Source organism: Monodelphis domestica, chromosome 3 (assembly GCF_027887165.1).
Source record: "Monodelphis domestica isolate mMonDom1 chromosome 3, mMonDom1.pri, whole genome shotgun sequence".
NCBI lineage: Eukaryota > Metazoa > Chordata > Mammalia > Didelphimorphia > Didelphidae > Monodelphis > Monodelphis domestica.
This window is the reverse complement of record NC_077229.1, coordinates 237084152-237105966: the sequence shown is the minus strand read 5'-3', so window position 1 is coordinate 237105966 and position 21815 is coordinate 237084152. Positions and strand designations below refer to the sequence as shown.

The window sequence follows — 21815 nt, the reverse complement described above, 5'->3', positions numbered from 1 at the left end:
AATAAACATATATTAAGTACCTCCTATGTGCCAGGCAATATGAAAGATTTGGCCTGATTATCATCAGTCTCATCCAACTTGAAAGACATGATTCTATGATTGTCAACTTTTAGGCACATTCTCCCACTTTCTTGAAATACTGAGGATAATCTTTTTGAATCAACTAAATCTAACGTTTTTTTTTTTTTAAGACATACAAAACAATTGGTCCATAAAGCTTTATTAAGCAAGAAATTCAGGCTTGATGACATTTTGCCACATTTTCCTCCTTTTTTACCTTCTATAATGTAGATGCACTCTCTGTCCGGAGGGTACTTGCTGGGATAATTGGGAGAAGTGAAGATACCTCCATTGGCATGTTTTGTCCAGTTTCCACACTGTACTGATTTCTGAGCTTCTGAAGTGATTTGCTTTTCTGCAAAATAGAGCCATCATTCAATGTTTGGAAAACTAAAAATAGTCATAACTACCTTTGTTTCAGTTCTCATTTGATAAATTAATCTGTGAGTTTTCCCTCGGTAAAGGCAAGCAGTTGTGCACAATATCAGAATTTTATCATAATAAAACATTTAGATTATGGATAGAATAAGGAAATTATCAGGAATTTGAATTACTTTTTAATCCCTTAAAAAACTTACCTATTCCTTTTTTGGTAGCCCCAGAGGAATGTAGGATGATTAGACTTGCTACAACTGAAACAAATAGACAGAAACAATCAGGGACAGATAAAATTAGTGTTCACAGTAACTAAAGTATTATGCCTTTTCTCAATATAATAAAACCAAATGATAAGGAAATGTCTTAAGCTATCAATTTTTTTGTTACTATATTATAAATTGTCTTTTTAGGACTTAGAAAAAAACTAAGAAAAGTTTAAACTCCTATTTCTGAAGTTAATACAAGTTGACTATGGGTAGCACCCAACATCCAGAAGGCATTGAAAAGTAGCAGGAGATGTGTTTCCCAACTATTTTGGTTTAAGTATGACAGGAATGCATTCTGAGTTTCTAAACTACCATGACTATACTGGCACCTAAAATGGGGAAGGGTGCATTCTTGGTCTTAATATACAATACAAAACCCCCCAAACAAACAAATAAATTAAAAAAAAAAACCACTTGTGATTCACAAGAGAAATACCTCTGGTAAAATCCTTAGGAGAAAAGGAAATGAAAAGAGCTAGGAAGGAGGCTAGGAAGAGGCTGGAGATTATTTTGGTTTCGGGGGCATTTAAACCAGTATTATAAAAAATATGTTGACAATCAAAACCCCTGGGAATCCCACAATTCATGAAGCTATAAGAATTAATCCCTTAAGACTTTAACAATAACTTTCAGATTTTATTCTGCATTACAAATTATGAATATGGTTGGTTTTAAGAAAATTTCTATTATAAATTTATTCTTCTGCGGGTCGGTTTTTGTACTTAGAAAAGAACTTTGTCTCTGCCTTAGGAAAATTATTTGAAACCAACTTCATTCTCCTTTGCTTTTGTTTTTATTCTTTTAATTTCCATGTTCTTTTTCTCATCAGTATTTTGAATAATCTGGAACTATGGAACTAAGAAAGTATGTAAAAATGGTTGCATTCTTCTCACTTTCTTTCCCATTATCTTTTTGAGTTTGTGTGTATATATCTTAGTGTGAAATCAGTACAAGAAAAATTACCAGTGTAACTACATGTATCATTAAAGATATATTAAAGTGATTTTGGGAAAGAGGAACCAGTTTACCATGAAAACCTTTCTCTGAAGCTTGCCACATGAGCTATTACCTTGAAAACAGGATCTTCTAAGAAAAAAAGGTCAAGAAATATGGGCTTTGCTTTGGATACTAGAGTTGACATGAACTAAATTCTTGTGAACTGTTGTTTTGCATGGCTTTAATCTGAACAGAGATTTCCTCAAAAAAAAAAAAAGTTGTGGTCAGACCATCTGTTCTTAGAATGGATTAGGCCCTTTTAAGTATTTTCTAAATGAAAAAAAAAATCCGTACTTTGACCACTTCCTGAGGTAAATCTGAATGCATATGCCTTTACATACGCATATGCCTATAATCAATGCACATATGCAGCCACCTTTTCAAGTTTGGTGCTTCCTTTGCCAAAGATTCTTTACTATGCTTCTTATTTGTACATAATGGAATAGATGCCATAGTTAATGTACTAGCAGACCTTCAACTCTACTACTCAGTTAGAGTATGGGAACCTTTCTTTATTTTGACAGATATCCTCTGCACATACAGGTAGACAGAGAATGAGAACATGCCACTGACACTGCCTTCTTCATGATGCTTTGGAATATTGTTCTCTCTTAGCTACTACCCCAAAGCAAACACAATCCATACGATCACATCTGAAAGAAGCATTAGATGATTTCTGCCCAAGAGTCAAGTGAATTCAGAGTAGCTGAGTTTGGTATATCTTCAACCTAACAATATATTTTCAGTGTACCTTAAAGTAGCTATCATGAAAGAATCTGTGGTGGAGGAGTATACACTGACATTATGGAAAAGGGCGGAGAGAGGATTTTTTTTAAACCTCATCCCAGCCTCTCACAATATCACCCCCACATCCTATCGCCTTCACTTTCCCAAAGCTATATTTTTCCTTTTAACCCACTGATAGTCATAAATCTATGGACTATTAACGAACTCTAAGGTTTCTGAAATATTTCTTCCTTCTCTAATCTTAATCTCCCCACAAGAAAATATTTTTTTTCATTTTAAAACCAGGGGAAAATACTAATAATCGTCCGCCCCCATCTTCCCCTCTAGCCCCTCTTCAATTATACTGCAATACAGAAAGTTTACATCTGCCCCAGAGACTAGCGCTACTGCGGGGTCCGGTTGGAGAGAGGTTGCGCTGCATCCACCTGCGCTTTCCAAAAAGAGGGAGGAGAAAAGGGACAGAAGGAAAGCTGGAGGGGGTAACTAGGCGCTGGGAGAGAGGTACTCACTGTGAAACAAACTGCGTCCATAGATCATGTCTGTTCCTTACGCCAGGGACTCCGATCTCCACTACTTCCATTTAGATACGGGAGGACTTCCAGTGGTGGGGGTGAGGATGGAGTCAGGAGGGGGGCGGGGTGGGGGGGTGGGGGAGAATCCGAGCCCACACAGCAGCCACAAGCGAATCAACCCTTCCTTCTGCTCGCGCTCCCTCGCTCTAGCTCTCACCGCCTCGAAATCACCATCCCCACCATGACAATCACATCACACCCCAGCGATGATCACCACCATCATCATCACCACCATCATCACAATCTTCTTTTGCATCATAGCGGCTGCAGCTCTTAGAATGACAACGGGGGGCTTTCTTGCGGCTTGCTGCCGGCTTAAGATCAGAGCCCGGCTGTTGGACTAAAGAAAGGGGGGCAAAGAAGCGCGAAGGAGAGGGAAAGGGAGTGTGGATTGGGTAAGCTGATCAAGATAGACGGGCAGCGACGGAGCGGACGTTTTGTCCCTCTCACCCACGGTTCGGCAGCGGTCCTTCAGTCCCCAGTTTCATACAAAACCAACAGCAGACAGCAGCTTTTCCAAGAGGACGCCCAGCAGCAGCCCGTTTTGCTCCAGACCTTTGGGATCTTCGGTAGAGGCATTGAAGATGGGATGAAGGGGTCCTTCATCTGCTCACCAAGATCCCCGCCACCTTTGCTATCTTCAGAAAGAGGAATAGGTGGGAGGGTGAATAGGGGTGGGAGGAGGATTTGTAGGGTGGTGGAGGGGCATAGGAGTAGGAGAAACGGGGAGGGGTGAGGAGGGAATGAACGAGGAGGAGAGAAGAGTGGAGAGGATGTAAAGAGTTACCAAGTAGGAGCTTTAGTTATATCTTTAGGGAATAAGAACCTCAAGAAAGCACTATTCTTTTGAAATCCGTGTTGCAAAGCGCTCCTCTCTGCTGTTGCATAGTAGAATGGAGTAGCAAGGACATTACACTAGGTCTGATCTCTTGCTGGGGGTGGGGGGAGAGGGATGAAAGGGGGAGACAGAGAGAGGGGGCGGTGGGAGGAGACGTAGAGCTGAAGCTGTACTGGGAGCCCTCACTTCACCATCATCCCCCCCTCCCCGGGGCCTGGGTGGGGGTGGGAGTGGAAGGAGCAGAAAGCCAGGAAAAAGAAGAAAACCCAGATTCTTTCTGCTTGCGGACAAACAGAAGTAATATGTGTTGGGGAAATGATCAGCAACTACACTGTCTTTTTATTCTCTCTCTCTCTCTCTCTTTCTCTCTCTCTCTCTCTCTCTCTCTCTCTCTCTCTCTCTCTCTCTCTCTCTCTCTCTCTTTCTCTCTCTCTCTCTCTCTCTTTCTCTCTCTCTCTCTCTCTCTCTCTCTCTCTCTCTCTCTCTCTCTCTCTCTCTCTCTCTCTCTCTCTCTCTCTCTCCCCTCCCCATTCACACTTTATTTTTTAAAAAAGCAAAAAACTGAATTCGCTGTCTTTCGCTCCCTTTTAATCCCTTTTAAACCCTATTCATTAAAAGGATATAGGAACTCTGTCCTCTGAGGTCTAGACTTCTCTATTTAGCCGGCTCCGGTTAGCAGCTCAGGAGGAAGGAGGAGGGATGCTCACAGATGAAAAGACAGCAATAAAAGTTTAGTATAGTTAATCTTAGGGCCAGTTGTATAGGTCTCATCTTCCACAGTTCCCACAGAAACGGTGGCATTTCTGTCTCTTCTCCGCCGGAAAGATAATCCCCCATCATAGATGTAGAACCACTACCTTCCCCATCCGATATATCTTCTGGGATTACTTCCCTCCTCACCCATCCCCATTCACACCACTCTATGCCAGAGAAATGGAGTTAGAAGCCCTGGACTGCTAGGAGCTAGAGAAAACCGACTTTTTTTTTTTGAAGAAAGAAATGAAACAAAGAAAGGAGAATAAATCAGTAAGACAGTGGCGAAAATTAGAGAGGAAAAGGGTGTGGGGTGGTGGTGGTGGTGAGGGAAAAGGAGTCACTCAAAGGAAACTGCAGAGACACCGCCCCCTTCCCCCCACCCACCTCCCCAGCCCCACCACTTTAACATTCCCTCCTGCTGCTGCTACGGGTTCTGTGGGGGTGTAGTAAGAGATCCTTAATTCTGCTCTCCGGAGTCCAGAAGAAATGGTTAAAAGACGGATCCCTAACCCCCCATCCTGTATCCCCATTCCTCCAAGCCTTCTGGCCCCGGCGGCTCCATCCCGGGTTCTCACATTCAAGCCTGGTCCGCTGCAGCCTCCCTTCCCAGACCAGGAAGTCCATCTGCTGGGAGGTGAGCGTGAACTGAAGGAAAAGAAAGGAAGAAAAGAGAAGAAGGGGGGAAACAGGAATGAGAGAAAGAGGAATGGGTAGGGAATACTGAAAGAAGGGTTGGGAAGATTCTGAAAGGAGCTCCTGCTGTGCTTCCACCGGTCTCCTTTGCTCAGCACCTGCTGCTGCTGCGGCTGCGGCGGCTGCTGTGGCTGCAGCTCTGTAGCGGGTCACACAGACACGTGTGAGCATGTATGTGAGTGCTAAGTGCCCTTCCCAGGACCATTTTAGGAAGGAGACCGTACGTGGGACAAGACAGGTCCCGTCCCAAGGGGAGGAGGAAAAAGAAGAGAAAGAGGGGGAGAAGGAAGAGGGAGGGGGCAAAAAGGAAAGATAAAGAGGAGGAGAAGGGGAGGAGGAGAAGGAGGAAGAGGGAAAGTGGTATCAGGCGGGAGAAGATACTGCTTTCTTAGTTTGTGTTTCTTGGGTTTAAAGCTTTCCCCAGACCCTGCCAGCGCAACTTATTCTTCATGCTATGCTTGGCTTTAAGTAGAGTCTAGTTCCTGAACCAAATGAAAAAACCTATCTGCAGAAACAAATGAATTTAAGCAAACAAGAGTGTGTGTGTGTGTGTATGTGTGTGTGTGTGTGTGTGTGTGTGTGCGCGCGCGTGCGTGTGCGCGTGCGCTCACCCGCACACCAGCACGCGCGTCTGTCAGTATATGACCTATGAACAACTTCAACAGAAAGGGAAACTGCTTGATCTTCCGGTAAGGAAAAATGAGTGAGTTGAGTGAGAGGGAACTAGGTGAAAAAAGGTGTAATGTATGCAGGTACATTGTGTGTGAAATGATGCTAAAGGACAAACTACTCCAAGGTAATGGACTTAAATGCATAAGGAATGAGAATACAGAGTAAAACAAAATTGGACTAGGAACAGAGAGGGGGAGAAGTTCTCCAATTCTCTGTAACTGAATAGAAGACATAGAGTGGTGACCTTGTGGGCAGATATGTACTTAAATGACTTAAAAACCCCAATAAATACAACATTTCATGTGCCAAGGGGTCAACTCTAGATTTCATGAGATGATGGAAGAGGTTAGTACAGTTCCTTTTAGTAAAATCAATTGTTAAGACAGACAATGAACATTTTAGGGAAGATGTTTTAATTTTTAAGAGACAAAATAAATCTGAAACATTAAGGATTCATATTAAATTAAGATTCCCATAGTGCATCCAAATGATAGAAAGTCCAGCATTTACACTAAAATCTGCGTCAGTGCCCTGCAATTTAACTGCTTTGCCTTTCCTCATTGATATCCCTCTTTGTACCTCATTCTGAAACTGGACTGGAATCCTAGACATTTTTAGCTTTTTGTGTAACAAATGAGAATGAAATATAGAAAACTCATGAAAGGAGACTATAAAAGAGAAGATTCCTGAATCCCTTTTTTGTCCATTTCCTTCTTATCTTTCATTTTCTGAAACTCCTATTTTCTATGATCAATTCCCAATATTATATTGAACGCATCAGTACTTTCTATTTTATAAAAGGAATCAGGTGAAAGCTGAAATCAGAAGGCTTTCACAATTATAATACTGTTCTTGTGAATTTAATGCCCCAGACAAGGCAGGTTGTTGTATTTCTTCAGAAAGGGAGAAAAGACTGGAGAGTGCTTCCACATATTAATGGCCATCCATTTACGACCCCTTTCTTACTTATGATAGTCTTTTGTCATTTCCTAGCTTCTAGAGAATCATTAGAACTGGCCAATGCTAAATTTCCCTTGATATCTGAACCTGCCCTTTTCCTTCCAGAGAAACCAAGGAACAGGTAGAAAAAGCAAGCCTAGAAAGAGTCCTTAAGTAAGTTCTTTAATTATTAAGATGATAAAAAAAAATCTTCTCTAAGAGTATAATCAAAAGTGGTCAGTTTTCAAGAGGTAATGTCTAACATAAGGCTATCTTAAAAGTTGATAGGGAAATAGGGGATTTTGCAGTTTTAGGAGAAAATGCTATGACATAATTTTTAAAAATTAGATATCTCAATAGAAGCCATTCCTCCTTGGTTTTAAATTCTTTTAACTTTTCAAAGTGCAAAGACTGTATTTTTAATTAACTCTGTTACAAAATTGAAGGGTAATCATAACAAATCACAAGCATAAATCTAAGAAAAGTTTTTGGGTGAATGTCTTTTTATGAATTTTCTTTAGTAAACAAAAACAGTTAGCACCTATCTTTCTTGTTATTTACATGGTAGAGGCACACTTAAAACTTCCATCTCTTTAAATGCAATTGGCAAACTTGTCAATGTAAAGTTTCATCATACATAAGGTTTTTACCACCAGAGCCAGTTCTGGACCTGGAAATCTGGAAACCTTTTTAATCCTACCTCTAACATTTACCAGCTATAAACAGTATCAGGCTAAGACAACTGATCTTTCAAAGCCTCCTCCTCTGTCAAGCTGGAACACTAATAATTGTACTACTTATTTTTTAAGGTTGTTATGAGGAAAGTGCTTTGAAAAAAATAATGTAACATAAAAATGTTAATTATTGGAATTTAATTTCTTCATCTATAATGAGGATGGTTGGACTAAATGTTTCTTAAGGATCTTTTTATCCTCTAAAACTTATTCTCAAGTATACAAAAGATCTCAAATTTTGCCAGCTTAGAGAATTCTTGGTGTGGGTACTTCCTTTACAACTCTTTTATGACTTACTAATAATTTGTTGGGTTAAATAAAATAGCTAGTATTAGAGGTGAGATTGAAACTTGATTGATTCTATTACATCTATCTGAAGATATGTTGACTACAAAGCCTATGATATTGCATGTATGTTAACACATAGGTGTGTGCATCTTGCATGCTTATGTATGTGTGTCTGTGTGTTCAAGGTTTAGATTTATTATGATGAAATTTCTGTGTGAAAATTAAATTTCTTTTATTCATACAGATTGGAAAGTCCTCAATATTTTATAAGTGTGTGGAGATTTGACTGTATCCCTGAAATGTTAAGTGACTATCACAGTCATATTGTTGTAGATAGATTGTATTGGAAATCAGATTTTCTATATGATAAGACTGTCTTTTCATTAGAATGATGTTATTATTTTAAGGATCAGTATTTCTACTTCATCAGTTAACAAATTTTTTTCTTATGAAGACCACGTATGCACAACACATTCTTTTGTATTCTCTTATAAATATCATCTTTATAAATATTCCTTTATAACTGAGTTTCCACAAATTTATGTGATAAAAATTTATCTACCATAACACACAATGACTTAAAATATGTATATTTAAAAACTTACTTTCTGTATTAATTCTAAGGCAGAAGTGTAGTAAATGCTAGGCAATTTCGGCAATTACCTTTTATAAACTTTCTTTAGTTAACAAAAACAGGACACAAAACCTAGAAGTGTCTAAGTGCAGATTTGAACTCAGATCCTCCTGACTCTAGACTTGAGGTTTTATCCACTGTGATTCATAGCTGCCCCTTAAAATATAGTTTTGAACAAGAAAAGTTCATATTGAAAAGAATTTGTTTGTGAGGACTTTTCCCTATATATTAAGAAGCCTCATTTTTTTCTATCTGACTTTTTCAATCAAAGAACATTGTAAAAATTTCCCATTGTGTTTTAAATCTCTAGCAAACAGAAAACTGCAAGTGTCATCAATTTTATGGGTAAAATATTCCAAATCAACTGTGCCTATAGAAGTGTTTGATACACACAAAAGTGTATCAAATGCTCAATAACTATTTCTGAGAGATATTAATACACAGATACACCCCAATTTTGAAATTTACCCCCAAATGTTATTATATATACAAATATATACACATATAACATATATGATATATAACATTCAAATTATATATGTAAGCATAGTTATATATATGTATATATATATATATATATATGTAAGCATAAGAAGGTTCAATGGTTGAGATGGAGATATAGCAAGGCACTGTGGAATGCTTAGAGTGTGTTGGAGCACAAAGGACAACACGGCCACCCAATGCAGCTGAGGAAGTCTTCAGGCATAGTGATTTTTCATGCCACTGGACCCAGGCTTCCAGAGAGTGGGACTGTCTCTGTGCACCGACTTTTCCACTTAAATCTCTTTCACACACAAGTATCTTTGATCATCATTCTCGGCTTCCGAGAGACTACTACTATGTAAGCATACATATATAACATTAACAAATATAATAATTTTATTAATTTGAAGTAAACTCTTTTACTTCTTTGACATGGTAGAATTTTATAGATTTTATATCTTCATTTATAATTGATCTTCAGTTGACAGTAGCCTTCTTGCTTTAAGTTTTTCTACTTCTTAGCTTTCTGATGGTTAATGACTCAAGACTCAACATTTTAACAGCACTAACAGAAATTATAGAATGCCTATATAAAGGAATTCTTAATTTAAAGATGAATTATTTTCTAAGGCAGGAGATCTTTAGATATAAAATAACAACTCCCTATTTTTGTCTAAATAAGTTCATATTTTTCTATCTGGGATTTCATTACAATAAGATATATATATAGATATATATAGATATATATACATATATATATAATTTTCATTCATGTTGATCTTCAAACTGTAAAGATTAAAATCAACTTTCCCCTGATTATGAAGATTAAATTGTAACACCTGCCCATTTTTAGATCTAATCACCAAAAGTGTAAACATTCCACTTAATATTAAGTGGGAGGTCTGTGACCCATGAGTGCAATAGTGGGTGATGAATCAGAATTAAACTAACTGCCCTTGTACAGTCCTAAAGCACAGGTTCAACTGTGATTGGTAGATGTAAAAATTAGGGGAAGACACAGGATGTAATGCAAAAGAAACATCTTTAAAAGGAGTTGTCACTACCTGTGAGAAAGAGTTCTTCATTCTTTGGAAGTGGAGGCTGTACCCGAGACCCTGTTCTGGTGAGACTATTCTAAAATCTCTTCCTTTGAACTGACATGTGGTAAGTAAAAAGCTGACTCTTAACTGCTGAATTTTCTGAAAAAAAGCTAACCTCAGGAGAGGCTTACCTTATCCTCTCTCTGATTTTCTTATTTCACTCTTTCTACATTTTGTAAATAAATTATAAATAAATCTGTTTGGAATAAATTAAATTCATGGCAACCACACTCTTAAATAATCTTATCCAACCCTATTAAAATTAACCCCTTTTCCTCCTTACAAAACCAAGATATTACAATATATATTGGTTAATGTACATAAAGCTTGCTATTAATTTAGATAGTTCAAATCAATATAGATACCAATTCCAAACACTAATAAAGAAAATATTCATTCAATAAGAAAATGTGCTCTCTGATCCATGTTTACTTTGAAGCTACTTCTTTACCTTAAAAGATGGGCAATGAATAACCTAACCATCTTCTTCACATTCACTTAATTTTAGATGTGTAAATATGACAAAGTCAGGTAAGGTTTGGAATCTTATGCAAAACAAATGCCCATTCTAAAATTTTTAAATACTCATCATTTTATATAGGTGGTATTTCCTCAACTAGGAAATTACAATGTCTCAGACCTTCTTTTCCTTAATAAGAAGGAAATTATGTATCATTACATATGATCCTCACAAGAACCCTGGTAGATTGGTGTAGGTATCATCCCCATTTTAAGATTGATGAGACTGGAAAACTGTGGTTAAATGACTTATACAAGATCACATAGTGTTTGAGTTAGGATTTGAACTCAGGTCTTTCTGCATCTAGGCCTACTGCTTTGTCTATCCACTAAATCACCTAGTTCAATATTTTCATGAGCAATTTGGGACACAAAGAAATGACTGAATGAATGAAGAAGCAAATAAATTGATAGATTAATTATTCTTAGTGAAATATGTGAATAATCTTCGTGATAGTTTGGTAGATGTGAGATACCAAAAGTTGTTGGTTATTGGACACTCCACAGTGAGGATAGGTCCACAGGCCTCTCACAGGCCCAGAACTCTTATCTGACTCTCAGACCAGGTTTAAAAAACCAAAGATAGGGTTTATTTGTTATTCACTTAAGTAGGACAGGAGGATTAGGAAACAGGAATCCGGAATCTAAGAAATTCTGACTAAACCTCCCCCCTTTCTAAGACCCCTGCAAAGGAGCATCTTTGTTTCTTCCAGCAGCCTAGTTCACATACTCTCTGTATAGAAATCCCTAACTAGCTATCTACCTGACCTAACAATCCTCCCCATGACTTTTTGTTAGATATTTATAGTTTGTCAAAGTAGTTAAATTGAACCCTATATGAGAGGGCTCAACTCCTCATTTGGTTGATCCCAAAATGGCTTCAGGTCTTTCCCCACAGTCATTTTCCTGGCTTGCTGGAAGCAGTCTTTACAGTAGTTGGGCACTCTCTTTCTCTCAGGACACTGGAACATGAGTAGATGACAAAGAAGATAGGATTTCTCCACCAGGACACCAGGAGATGTAGCTTCAGTTTCATGGGAAAAGGAAACCAAAAGCCCACTAGGCTCACACAGATGCAAGCAGCAGGAAGTTGTAGCTTCGAGCTTCCCCAGAGAAAGGAAACCAAAAGCCCAGAGTTCTCTATCTGTTTCCACTTTTTATAAGGTCCCCAGATTCCAGAACTGAACTTGTATCATTCCATGTTCCATATCATGTGGCAAGATCCCTTTTTGCGAACTTTCCTCTCTGCTATCTGTTTGCAAACCACTTCATTCCTTTTCTCATTATAATAGCCAAATTTCTGGTACTGAACCTGATCAAACCTCACTACTTTGGTCCTTAAAAGATGAAGCCAGAGTTTCTACTTCACATCTTTCTAGCTGTGGAACAATTGTTAGATCTTTACTAATTTAGTCTTCAAAAATCCAGTCATCTTCAAGCCTAATGATCACTTGGTATGGGACTTTAGTGAAGGATACACATAGACATGAAGTCATATTCAGGTATATAGTGCATGAGTCAACACAAAGGCTGGAAAAAGAAAAAAAGCTTTATAATATGAAGAAATATTGCCTTAATGGAAATATATTACACTATTTCTTTGACTAAAGATGTCTTTACATGTTCTTTGTCCTACTTTCTCTTTAACTCACCAACTTCTTTTGTATTCAGTGTTACAAAATGATGTAAGGGAATACAAAAACCAAGACAAAACAAAATACAACACAGCCAATTTCTTTGCCAGTAAGGGAAGGAAAAGTAAATAAATAGACTAACAAAAGCTCTTTTCCTCTACTTTCAGAATAGACACAGGAGAGATTTTTTAAAATGTCTTTTCAAAATACAATATAGATTAGTGAAGCAATGGCATTTTGGCTTAGTTTAGAAGATAACCCTATTTTCCAGAGACAAGGTAAAGGAAGTTGAGTTTTTAGGAAACATACTAAGCCTAAATAATTAATCAGAGATGAGTGTATTCATTGGGAAATTAGTTTCCTCAAGACATCATATTTTCACTGTCTGAGAATAAAATATATTTATTATAATTTTTAGCCTGCTATCTATAACACATCATCGCTAACATGAATGCATTTCCCATAAATTAATGCTGTCTTATAAAAGTAAAGGTGGTTGGGAAAGCAGTTGGAAATGGGAAAATATAAGTAATAACAATTGGGAAAAAAAAGTAAATCAATTCTGTTCTCAGTTCTATAGGTGAAAAGTGTGGCTGTCAATTTTCCAGTAAATAACTTGTAAAACAATTTTATGTGTATTCCTATTTAATCAGTTAATTAATAAACATTTATTGTGTACTAAGTTCTAGGCACTATGATAAATGCTTGGCATACAACAAAAGAGGCAAAAGATAGTTCCTTTGCTCAAATAGCTTACAATCTAGTGTGTACTTTCAGAAAATGCAAACTAAAATTTTAAAATAATGTATTATTTACTTTGAGAAAATTTATGGGGGTAGGGATTAAAAGATATGTAAATAACTCAAACATGCAAATCCTAATAAAGGTTTTAGGACATGCTGACTAAATTAAATCATAGAATTTTAAATTTGGAAAGAATCTCCAAGATTAGTTAGCAACACCCTTAATATCATACATAATGAAATTGAGGCCCTGAGTAGTTAAAGAAATTGTTTAAAAGTAATTATTAGTTCAACCATTGGCTCAAAGGGTCAATTATATATGACTCTTTCCTGGCTAGTGGACATTGATGACTTATTCCCATGTCTGTGTGAGTGACAAGGGAGAGTTGGTGGGAACTACAGAGAAAATAAATCTTTACACTTCAGTCTTCCAGTTTCAAGAAAGAAGAAGTGATATTCCAATATCTCTTCAAATACCTGAAGGGAGAGAAAGACTGAGAAGTGAAGATGTAAAGGAGCTAGCCATCTTTATTATGCCACATTTCCAACCTTCTATCCTCGAAACTTTGGTGCATTTCTCTTTGATGAGATCTGATATTCATTCTCCCTGAGTTAAACTGAACTACCTCATTACCAAAGAAGGGATAATTTGCCCTAGGTATTGTTTAGAATATATTCTGCCATATAGTTTCTTTGATTTATATTTGCTATTAACATGGATGCCTGAGCATATTTTCTATTTGTTATTTTTTGATTGTGGAATTGACATCTGGTTGGAAGTCAAGCTTGGATATATAGCTTGGCATCTTTCTTTCCCAATAAAATAGCAATATGGAATGAACTATACAACTAAAAATTATTTATTCTGGACTAGTAATATTATGGTAGAAATACTTCTGGGTCATGTGAGGAATACGATGAGAGACTAGACATTTTCTTCCATTTCCACAACCTTTTAAATCTTTCCAAAATAGAAATTTTCTTCCAAAGATAAAATCACATAAATTATTTCCATGGTTTTTTTTTTTTTACTACTCAATGATTTTAGTCATGATCAGCTCTTGTGACCCTATTTGGATTTTCTTTGCAAAGATACTAGAGTATCTTGACATTTCCTTCTCCAGCTCATTTTATAGAACAGCAAACTGAGGGAAATTGAGTCAAATGACTTGTGTAGAGTTAAACAGCTAGTATCTAAGGTTAAACTTGAAATCATGAAGATGTGTCTTCCTGATTCCAGGTCCAGAACTCTGTCCACTATGCCACCTAGTTGCTTTTCCATTGTCCATGACACCCAGAATTGAAAAGAATGTTGAACGAACAAACAAAACCCCCCAATAAATGACATTCATTACCTTTGAGCTCACTCAGTGGGCTTCCCTTGCTTCCCATAACACTAGAATCAAGGCTTCACTCACAGACCAAAGGGTATGACATAGGCTTACATCAAAACCTACTCCTATACCATGTTCCTTACTCTCCCTCTTTTCAGTGCCATAGGGACCCTGACACTGTGCTGTGGAAATTTTCTCAGGTTTCAACAGCCAACTTTGCCCACGATCTTCAGGAGAAAAGGCCTGCCAGAGTCTGCAGCTTCAAAGTACTAGCAATGTAAAGCTTTGAAATATTGATGAAAGGCTAAAAAATCTCCATGCTCTCAATGATAGGCCAGGGAACAAAAGAAAGAGGGAATGGAACAGGTCATCAAGACAGGACCCCATATATGTGGAGGGCTATGAAGAGCTCCCCTAAACCTGGAAGAGCATAGAAACTAGTTGGGGCCAGTTCTGATCACTCAAATATCATTAGGGGTAGATATAAAGAATGCTGGAACATAAAGTGGCTAGTGAAGGTGGAAGCTGAGACTCTGAGATCCATTCCTCCAAAAAACTACAATCAGATGTCAGGATATAAGTGATGAAGAAAATAAGGTAGAAAATACCAGAGATATCAGGTAGATTAAATCTCAAACACCTTAAATACAAACAGATAAATCAACAGGAAAAAAAACAAAAAGAAAATGAAATATAGCCTCTAGATCTAGTAAATGAGGTGACACAGCTATGAATAACAGCTGCAAAAATTACCCAACACTTATTAAGACAGCAAAACCTGTGGAATATGGGGAGAATGTGGAAACATAACATATGCTTTCTGAGTGGTTTAAAAGAGAAATTAAATTATGAAGGCAGCATTTATGTCCTGAATAGCAAAAAAATAAATATAGTAGAGAAACTTAAATCCGCAGTGCCAAGTCTCACCAGAGAAATAAAAGAGAACAATAAAATGGGAATTCAAATACACAAAAGTTGAGGATAACCTAAAAGAATAGATGAAAAATAATTAAGATATGATCATTTGATTTGCAAGCAAAACATATTGATCTCAAAAAACACAATGAATAGAGAAAACCTGAGGATTTTAGGTTTCTCAGATCATAGTACCAAAAACCTTAATACTATACATAAGTAAACAATATAATGGCCCAGAATTTTTGAATATAGAAAAAGAAATTCTAATGGAAATAATTCATAAATTATCCTCTAAAAATATTTTGTGCAATCCTAATAACATAGTGGTTAAATTTAATAATTAATTTCAGAATCAAGTTCTTTGAGCTTTCAAAAGACATTAGAAAACCACAAGACTATCTCTCCCCAACTAGAAAAAGGTGGAAGGAATGGAATAAGATTTTCTAAAGATCATTGGAGTTCTGGATATAATCAAGAGTGTCCTATTCTGCAAATCTAAGTTTACATATAAAGAGAAAAAAAAAAGATTGAAGTTCAAATTTTTTTTTAAATTTGAAACATTTTTAGAAATAAAATGAAGAAAGAACTTAAGAGATGATTTCTTCTCAAATGCTCTAAAGAACCAACATGTAGGCATGATTAAATTCAGGAAGCAAGGACAAAAACAGCAACAGAGAAACAATGGAAAGTCTATGTATTAGAGGGTTGCTTTGAATATAATGGAGGAAAAGTAGATGATAAATATCCAGAAGGTAGAAGGAGGGAGAGATGGATTCCCCCTCCAGTATTCCTCAAAATATGTCTCCCCACCAACCCTGCCTTTACTCCCTTCTAATAACTGATTTTAATGGGTAAACCTCTTCCCTTGGGGAAAGAGAAATCAGCTCTCTTCCCTCTTCCAATATGACAAAGAAGTCAGTTTAAGATAACTGACAACTTTATTCTATCAAATTGTGGTTAGTGGTAAGATAAGCAAGATGTCTGCTGGTTGGATTTTATAGGAAAGAGGGCAAAGGAAGTTCCTGTCTGTCTAAAATATCTTTTTTCCTTCCCTTCAAAGTTGAAAGACCCAGGCTGGCCAGCCTGGTCTCTAAGAGGTTCAGGGCTTTGTGACCCCTGGTCTTAGCACAGCAGAGCCAATGTCCAGACTCAGAGTGTCACAGGAGCTGTGTGAAATATTATGCTGTTCTTATTCTTCTCAGGTTCTGTCACAATTCTTGGTATTTTGGGGGGAAATGGTGGTTAGGTTCAATGAGGGATTTGAAAAGTTCAGGAGAGAAATCTCTGATCAGGCTGTTACCTGGGCTCTCTCAAAATAGAGAGATCAACTGACTCCCACCTGGAATCTCTCTTCCCTCGAGATTCCAAGCCTCCTCCTCCCTCCCCTGCTGTGGATGTAAACCTTTGCTTATCTTCCAGGCTCTGTCCTTCAAAGTCTCTGTATCATTCCTCCATCACATCTAGTAAGAAATGCCTTTTTAAAAGTACACAATTATATACAGGGAAAGGTGGAAATGTGGCAGAGGTAACTAATAATGTGGACAAAGGCTCTTATGAACAGAACCTAGTGATGCCACACCTCAAATGAATGCTTATTCTCTGAGGCTACATTAAAAAAGAGGATATTTGACTTGAGAGGAAGTGAAAAAAAAGAGAATCTAGTGGAGTGAGTCATTCCACTAGGTTTAAATAATTGGCTAGCAATGGGGTAAAGATGAATTATGTTGTCTCAGAAGGAAAAAATCCTATAGGGAAGTGTAAGGGAAGGAGGGGGAAAGATTAAAATGGGGAGGTGGAAAAAAGGAAGTCTTTGGAAGAGTAAAGGGCATAATAACCTTACACTTGATGAGGCCTGAAGGATTTGGTGCCTGAAATGTCTACTTCTCTTGGGAGTGAAGAATTAGAATGAGAACCTCTGGAGGCAACCAGCACCTGGAGGAGTGAGGAACAAGGATATTAGGTGGACATCTTTGGACAAATATAGAGAGGTTATAGATCACAGGTGGTGGTGGTGAGACTCTAACATGGGTGTGTGTTCTCTCTGATGCCTGAAATAACTAGTTATTTGCTTGAGTGTGAGGAAAAAGGGAAAAGGAGAAACTGCAAGATAAGACCAGAAAATCAATGACAGAAAATACCTAGAATAGATATCTTTAAAATTTTATGTAAAAAATACAAATATGTAAAAAAAATTATGTAAAAAATTTTATGTAAAAAAAAGAGAGAGACCAGATCATTAGAGGAGTCAAGAATCAAAAAATTATTAGTTAGAGCAAACAGAAAGGGAAGATAGATAATGAAGAGAGTGAGAGAAAACTTTTTAGGAGTAAGACAGTGGGCCTCTCCAGAGGCTGGTGCCTCCAGAAAAGCCAAGTGAAAGGGAGTCAGCTTTTTCACTCACCACATGACAGTCCAAGGGAAGCAGTCTGAGCTGGTTCATGGGCAAGTTCCAAGGTGAAGTCCCCCTCATAGGAAGTGACCAGGAAATATAAAGGCAGTTCTTTGCTTCACTTCCTGTGTTTTACATGTAATAATGGTGGCTTAAACTTGGCTTTGGATGGCTCAGGGAGTCAATCAGTTGGTTCTGATTTGTCACTTGCTAGCACATGTGGGTCATAGACCTTCCTCCCCCACACTTAATCCTTAAGTGGGGTGTATACATTCCTGGTAGCTAAAATTCTAAAGACTAAATAGGGTGGAATAAATCTAAATTTCACAAAAATTGGAGGAACATTTACAGCAAATTTCTCTGATAAAGTTATCATTTCTCAAATATAGAGAGAATGAAGTCAAAATTGTAAGAGTACAAGTTATTCCCCTACTGAGAAATAGTCAAAAGATATGAATAAGCAGTTTTCAGATAAAAAAACCAAAATTTTCAATAATTAAATGAAAAAACATTCTAAATCATTCTTAATTAGAGAAATGCAAATGAAAACAGCTCTGAGGTTCCACCTCACACCTACCAGCTTGGCCAATATAACAGTAAAGAGAAATGATAAATGTTTTAAAGTTTATTTTTAATTTGTTCTATGATTACATGATTCTTGTTGTTTTCCTCTCATCTTTCCCCTCCTTCCCAGTTGATAAGCAATTTCATTGGATTATATGTACATTAAACATACATGTAACCCAGTGAAAAAATATGTACACATATCAAATGAGGGCAAATATATATATATATATATGTATATATATATATATATAATCACTCAAGCACCATTTCCATATCATTCATTTTTGTAATAATCTTTTAAAACCAAAAGTCCAAATCATATACTCATAGAAACAAATGATAAGTAATATGTTTTCTTCTGGATTTTACTCCCATGGATCTTTCTCTGGATGTATGTAGTATTCTTTCACATAAGTCTCTCAGAATTGTCCTGTATTATGGCATTGCTTTTAGTAGAAAAGTCAATTATATTTGATTGTCCCACAATGTTTCAGTTACTGTATATAATGTTCTGGTTCTGCTTATTTTACTCCCTGTCAGTTCATGGAGATCTTTGCAGTTCTTATAGAAATCAAGCAGTTCATCATTCCTTATAGCACAATAGTTTTCCATCACCATCATATACCACAATTTGTTCAGCCATTCCCCAATCAAGGAACATTCCCTTATTTTCCAATTTTTGACACCTCAAAAATATCAGCTATGAATATTTTTGTACAAACAGAATCTTTCCTTGTTTTTTGTCTCTTCAGGCTATAAACCCAATAGTGGTTTTCCTGGATCAAAGGATAAGTATTTTTTTAAAGCCCTTTGGGCACAATTCCAAATTTCCTTCCAGATAAATTCACAACCCCACTAGCAATATATTAATGTCTGAATTTTGCTATATCCCCTCCAACATTTATTATTTTTCTTGACTGACATATTGGCCACTCTGCTATGTATGAGGTGGTACCTCAGAGTTAGTTTTGACTTGCATTTATCTAATGGGGGGATTAGAACATTTTTTCATGTGATTACTGATAGTTTTGATTTCTTCATCTGAAAAGTAACTATTCATATCCTTTGACCATTTATAAATTGGGGAATGACTTGATTTCTTGTATATTTGACTTAGTAGTTCTTTATATATTTGGGAAATTAGACCTTTGTTAGAGAATTTTGTTATAAATTTTTTCCCATTTCGCTGCTTCCATTCTAATTTTGTTTGCATTGATTTTCTTTGGCAAAACTTTTTAATTTAATATAACCAAAATTAAGCATTTTACATTTTGTAATATTCTCTATTCCTTGCTTGGTTTTAAATTCTTACATTCCCCATTGATCTGACAAATATATTCTTCACCTAATTTACTTGTAATATCACTCTTTATGTTTAAATCATGTACTCATTTTGACCCTATCTTGTTATAGGGTGTGAGATATTGATCTAAATCTAATTTTGTAAATATTCATCCATTTCACCTGGATTGTGTGACAAGGAAATCACTTTTAAAAGACTGATATATATTAATTTAAGGTCGCCAAGGAATTCAGCTATGTAATTCCTTAATGAAAACTCAAGTCAGCCGTCAACCTTTTATGGAGTTTTAATTACAAACAGGAGGAAGAAAGGAATTAGAGATAGAGAGATAGAGGGAGAGAGAAAGGGGAGAGAAGGGAATAGGGCTTAAATACCCCTTCTGTTTAGGCTGGGCCAAAAAGCCCAAGCCCTTAGATAGCTGGGGCAATGAAAGGAGATCAGTCCCTATTACTCACGTGACCAAAAATGGAGAAACAGTCTCCAGGGCCCCCACCTTCAGCTTCCTTCAGCACAAGCTTCTCAGAGCACACCGCAACCACTCCGACCAACTCCTCAACCCCCCTCCAGTCTTCAGACCCCCCTATCCTTAAGGAAACCATCCAAGTTCCCTCCCCTCAGTTCTCACATCTACCAATCACTGTCCATGTCTTCCCTGTGCCAATGGTGGCTCTAGCTTAACCCAGGAATGCCCAGAGGTCTGTGGCTTTGCACATGTCTGTTGAAGGTCATATTCTCAAATAATTAAATCTTGATCCTTTGCTACAGCCCTTTCTAAATCCTGTTAACCTGAGTAGGATAGAGATTGGAATAATTAAATTTTGATCTAGGCTGCAGCCCTTACTCAATCCTGTTAGGACTGAATAGGGTGGAGATTGATTCCAAGTATCTCCATTGTATCAATTCTAAAATCAATCATGTCTCAAAGAAATTCCTGTTCTATGCTTAAGCATAGGTCAAAGTCCTTTCCATTGTTCAGCAAAAGGTTTCTGTCCTAAAGTAATCTTAAGAAGGGAAGAGGAGGAAACTCTCATGCCAATGGGGTTCACATTCCAATAGCCAAGACCCACTATCAATAGGGAATTTTTCAAGTATGAAATTTCCCAATGGTGAAATTTCCAACATTTATAAGTCTAAGAAATTTTGAGGTTTACAATTGTCATATTTATTGTCATTTAATAGGGAAAATAGCTTCTAATAATTGCCTTAATTTCTACTTCATTAGAAATTAAATCCCCTTCTCATTTTTGATATTAATAATTTGATTCTCTTCTTTCTTATTTTAAAAATTAGATTAACCAACATTTTATATATTTACTTGTTTTGTCCAAAGAACCAACTTCTAGCCATAACTATAAGTTTAATAGTTCTTTTACTTTTACTTTTATTAATTTTTCATTTTTTAATTTACTCTTTATCTGAGCTTTTAAAATTTGTTCTTCTAGTTTTTTAGTTTGTGAAGATGGGATTAACTCTCCCCTGCCCATTTTTAGATTTAATCACAAGAAGTGTATACATCCCTCTTACACTCGAGTGGGGGAAATCTGTGACCCACATATGCAATAGTGGATGATGAATCAGAATTGACTGTCTGCCCACTGGGCAGTCCTAAGCAAAATTTTAACTGTATTTGGTATACATAAAATGGAAGGAAGTTACAGGAAGTGACAAAAAGGAAAGGTCTTTAAAAATGCCAAGAACTTCCTGTAAAGAGGTCTTTTGTCTTCAACTTGACCTTGGAGGAGCGCTGACTAAGGACCTCAGACTGCTTCTATTTTCCTTAGAACTACCACATGAGGTGAGTGAAAAAGGCTGACTCCTCTCCTGGATTTTCTGAAGGGTCTAGCCTCAAGAGAGGCCAAACCTCTTGAGAGAGATTTCCTGCATCTCCAAGTCCTTGGCTCAAGCCTGAGGCTCCTCTGGCTAAAGATTAATTAGCCCTTCCTGGGTTGAGCCAGGGGTCAGAGAAAAATATTTAGTGTGTAGGTTAGATATCTTACCCTATCTACTCTCTGATTTTCTTACTTTCACTCTTTCTATATTTTATAAATAAATTGCTTTAAAAATCATTTTGGAATAGATTAAAATTCTTGGTGATCTTATTAAATAATCTAGTCCAACCTTTTATATTAACCCCTTACATTTTGGCCCTTACAAGTTGCATGCCCAATTCATTCTTCTCCTGTTTCTCTATTTTGTTGATATAGGCACTCAGGGATATATTTTCCCCTGAGTACTGCTTTTATTGTATCACA

The 21815-nt window shown here is 36.9% G+C and overlaps 1 protein-coding gene across 3 annotated transcripts in view; it reads right to left on the bottom strand.

The window, feature by feature from the left end:
- The window catches only part of NETO1 (neuropilin and tolloid like 1), a 251045-nt gene extending 245633 nt beyond the window's left edge, over positions 1 to 5412 (bottom strand). For 2 of the 3 annotated variants that reach the window (XM_056823586.1, XM_056823588.1), the window contains exons 1-3: positions 2957 to 4232; positions 639 to 692; positions 278 to 415 (exon numbers count right to left, since the gene is read on the bottom strand). In XM_056823586.1, coding sequence (XP_056679564.1) covers positions 278 to 415; positions 639 to 692; positions 2957 to 2984 — 220 coding nt within the window. In that variant the 5' untranslated portion in view covers positions 2985 to 4232. Of the gene's footprint in view, positions 1 to 277; positions 416 to 638; positions 693 to 2956; positions 4233 to 5188 lie in introns of those variants that run through there. The other variant, XM_056823587.1, reaches the window with a different exon arrangement.
- Between the last annotated feature and the right edge of the window lie 16403 nt (positions 5413 to 21815).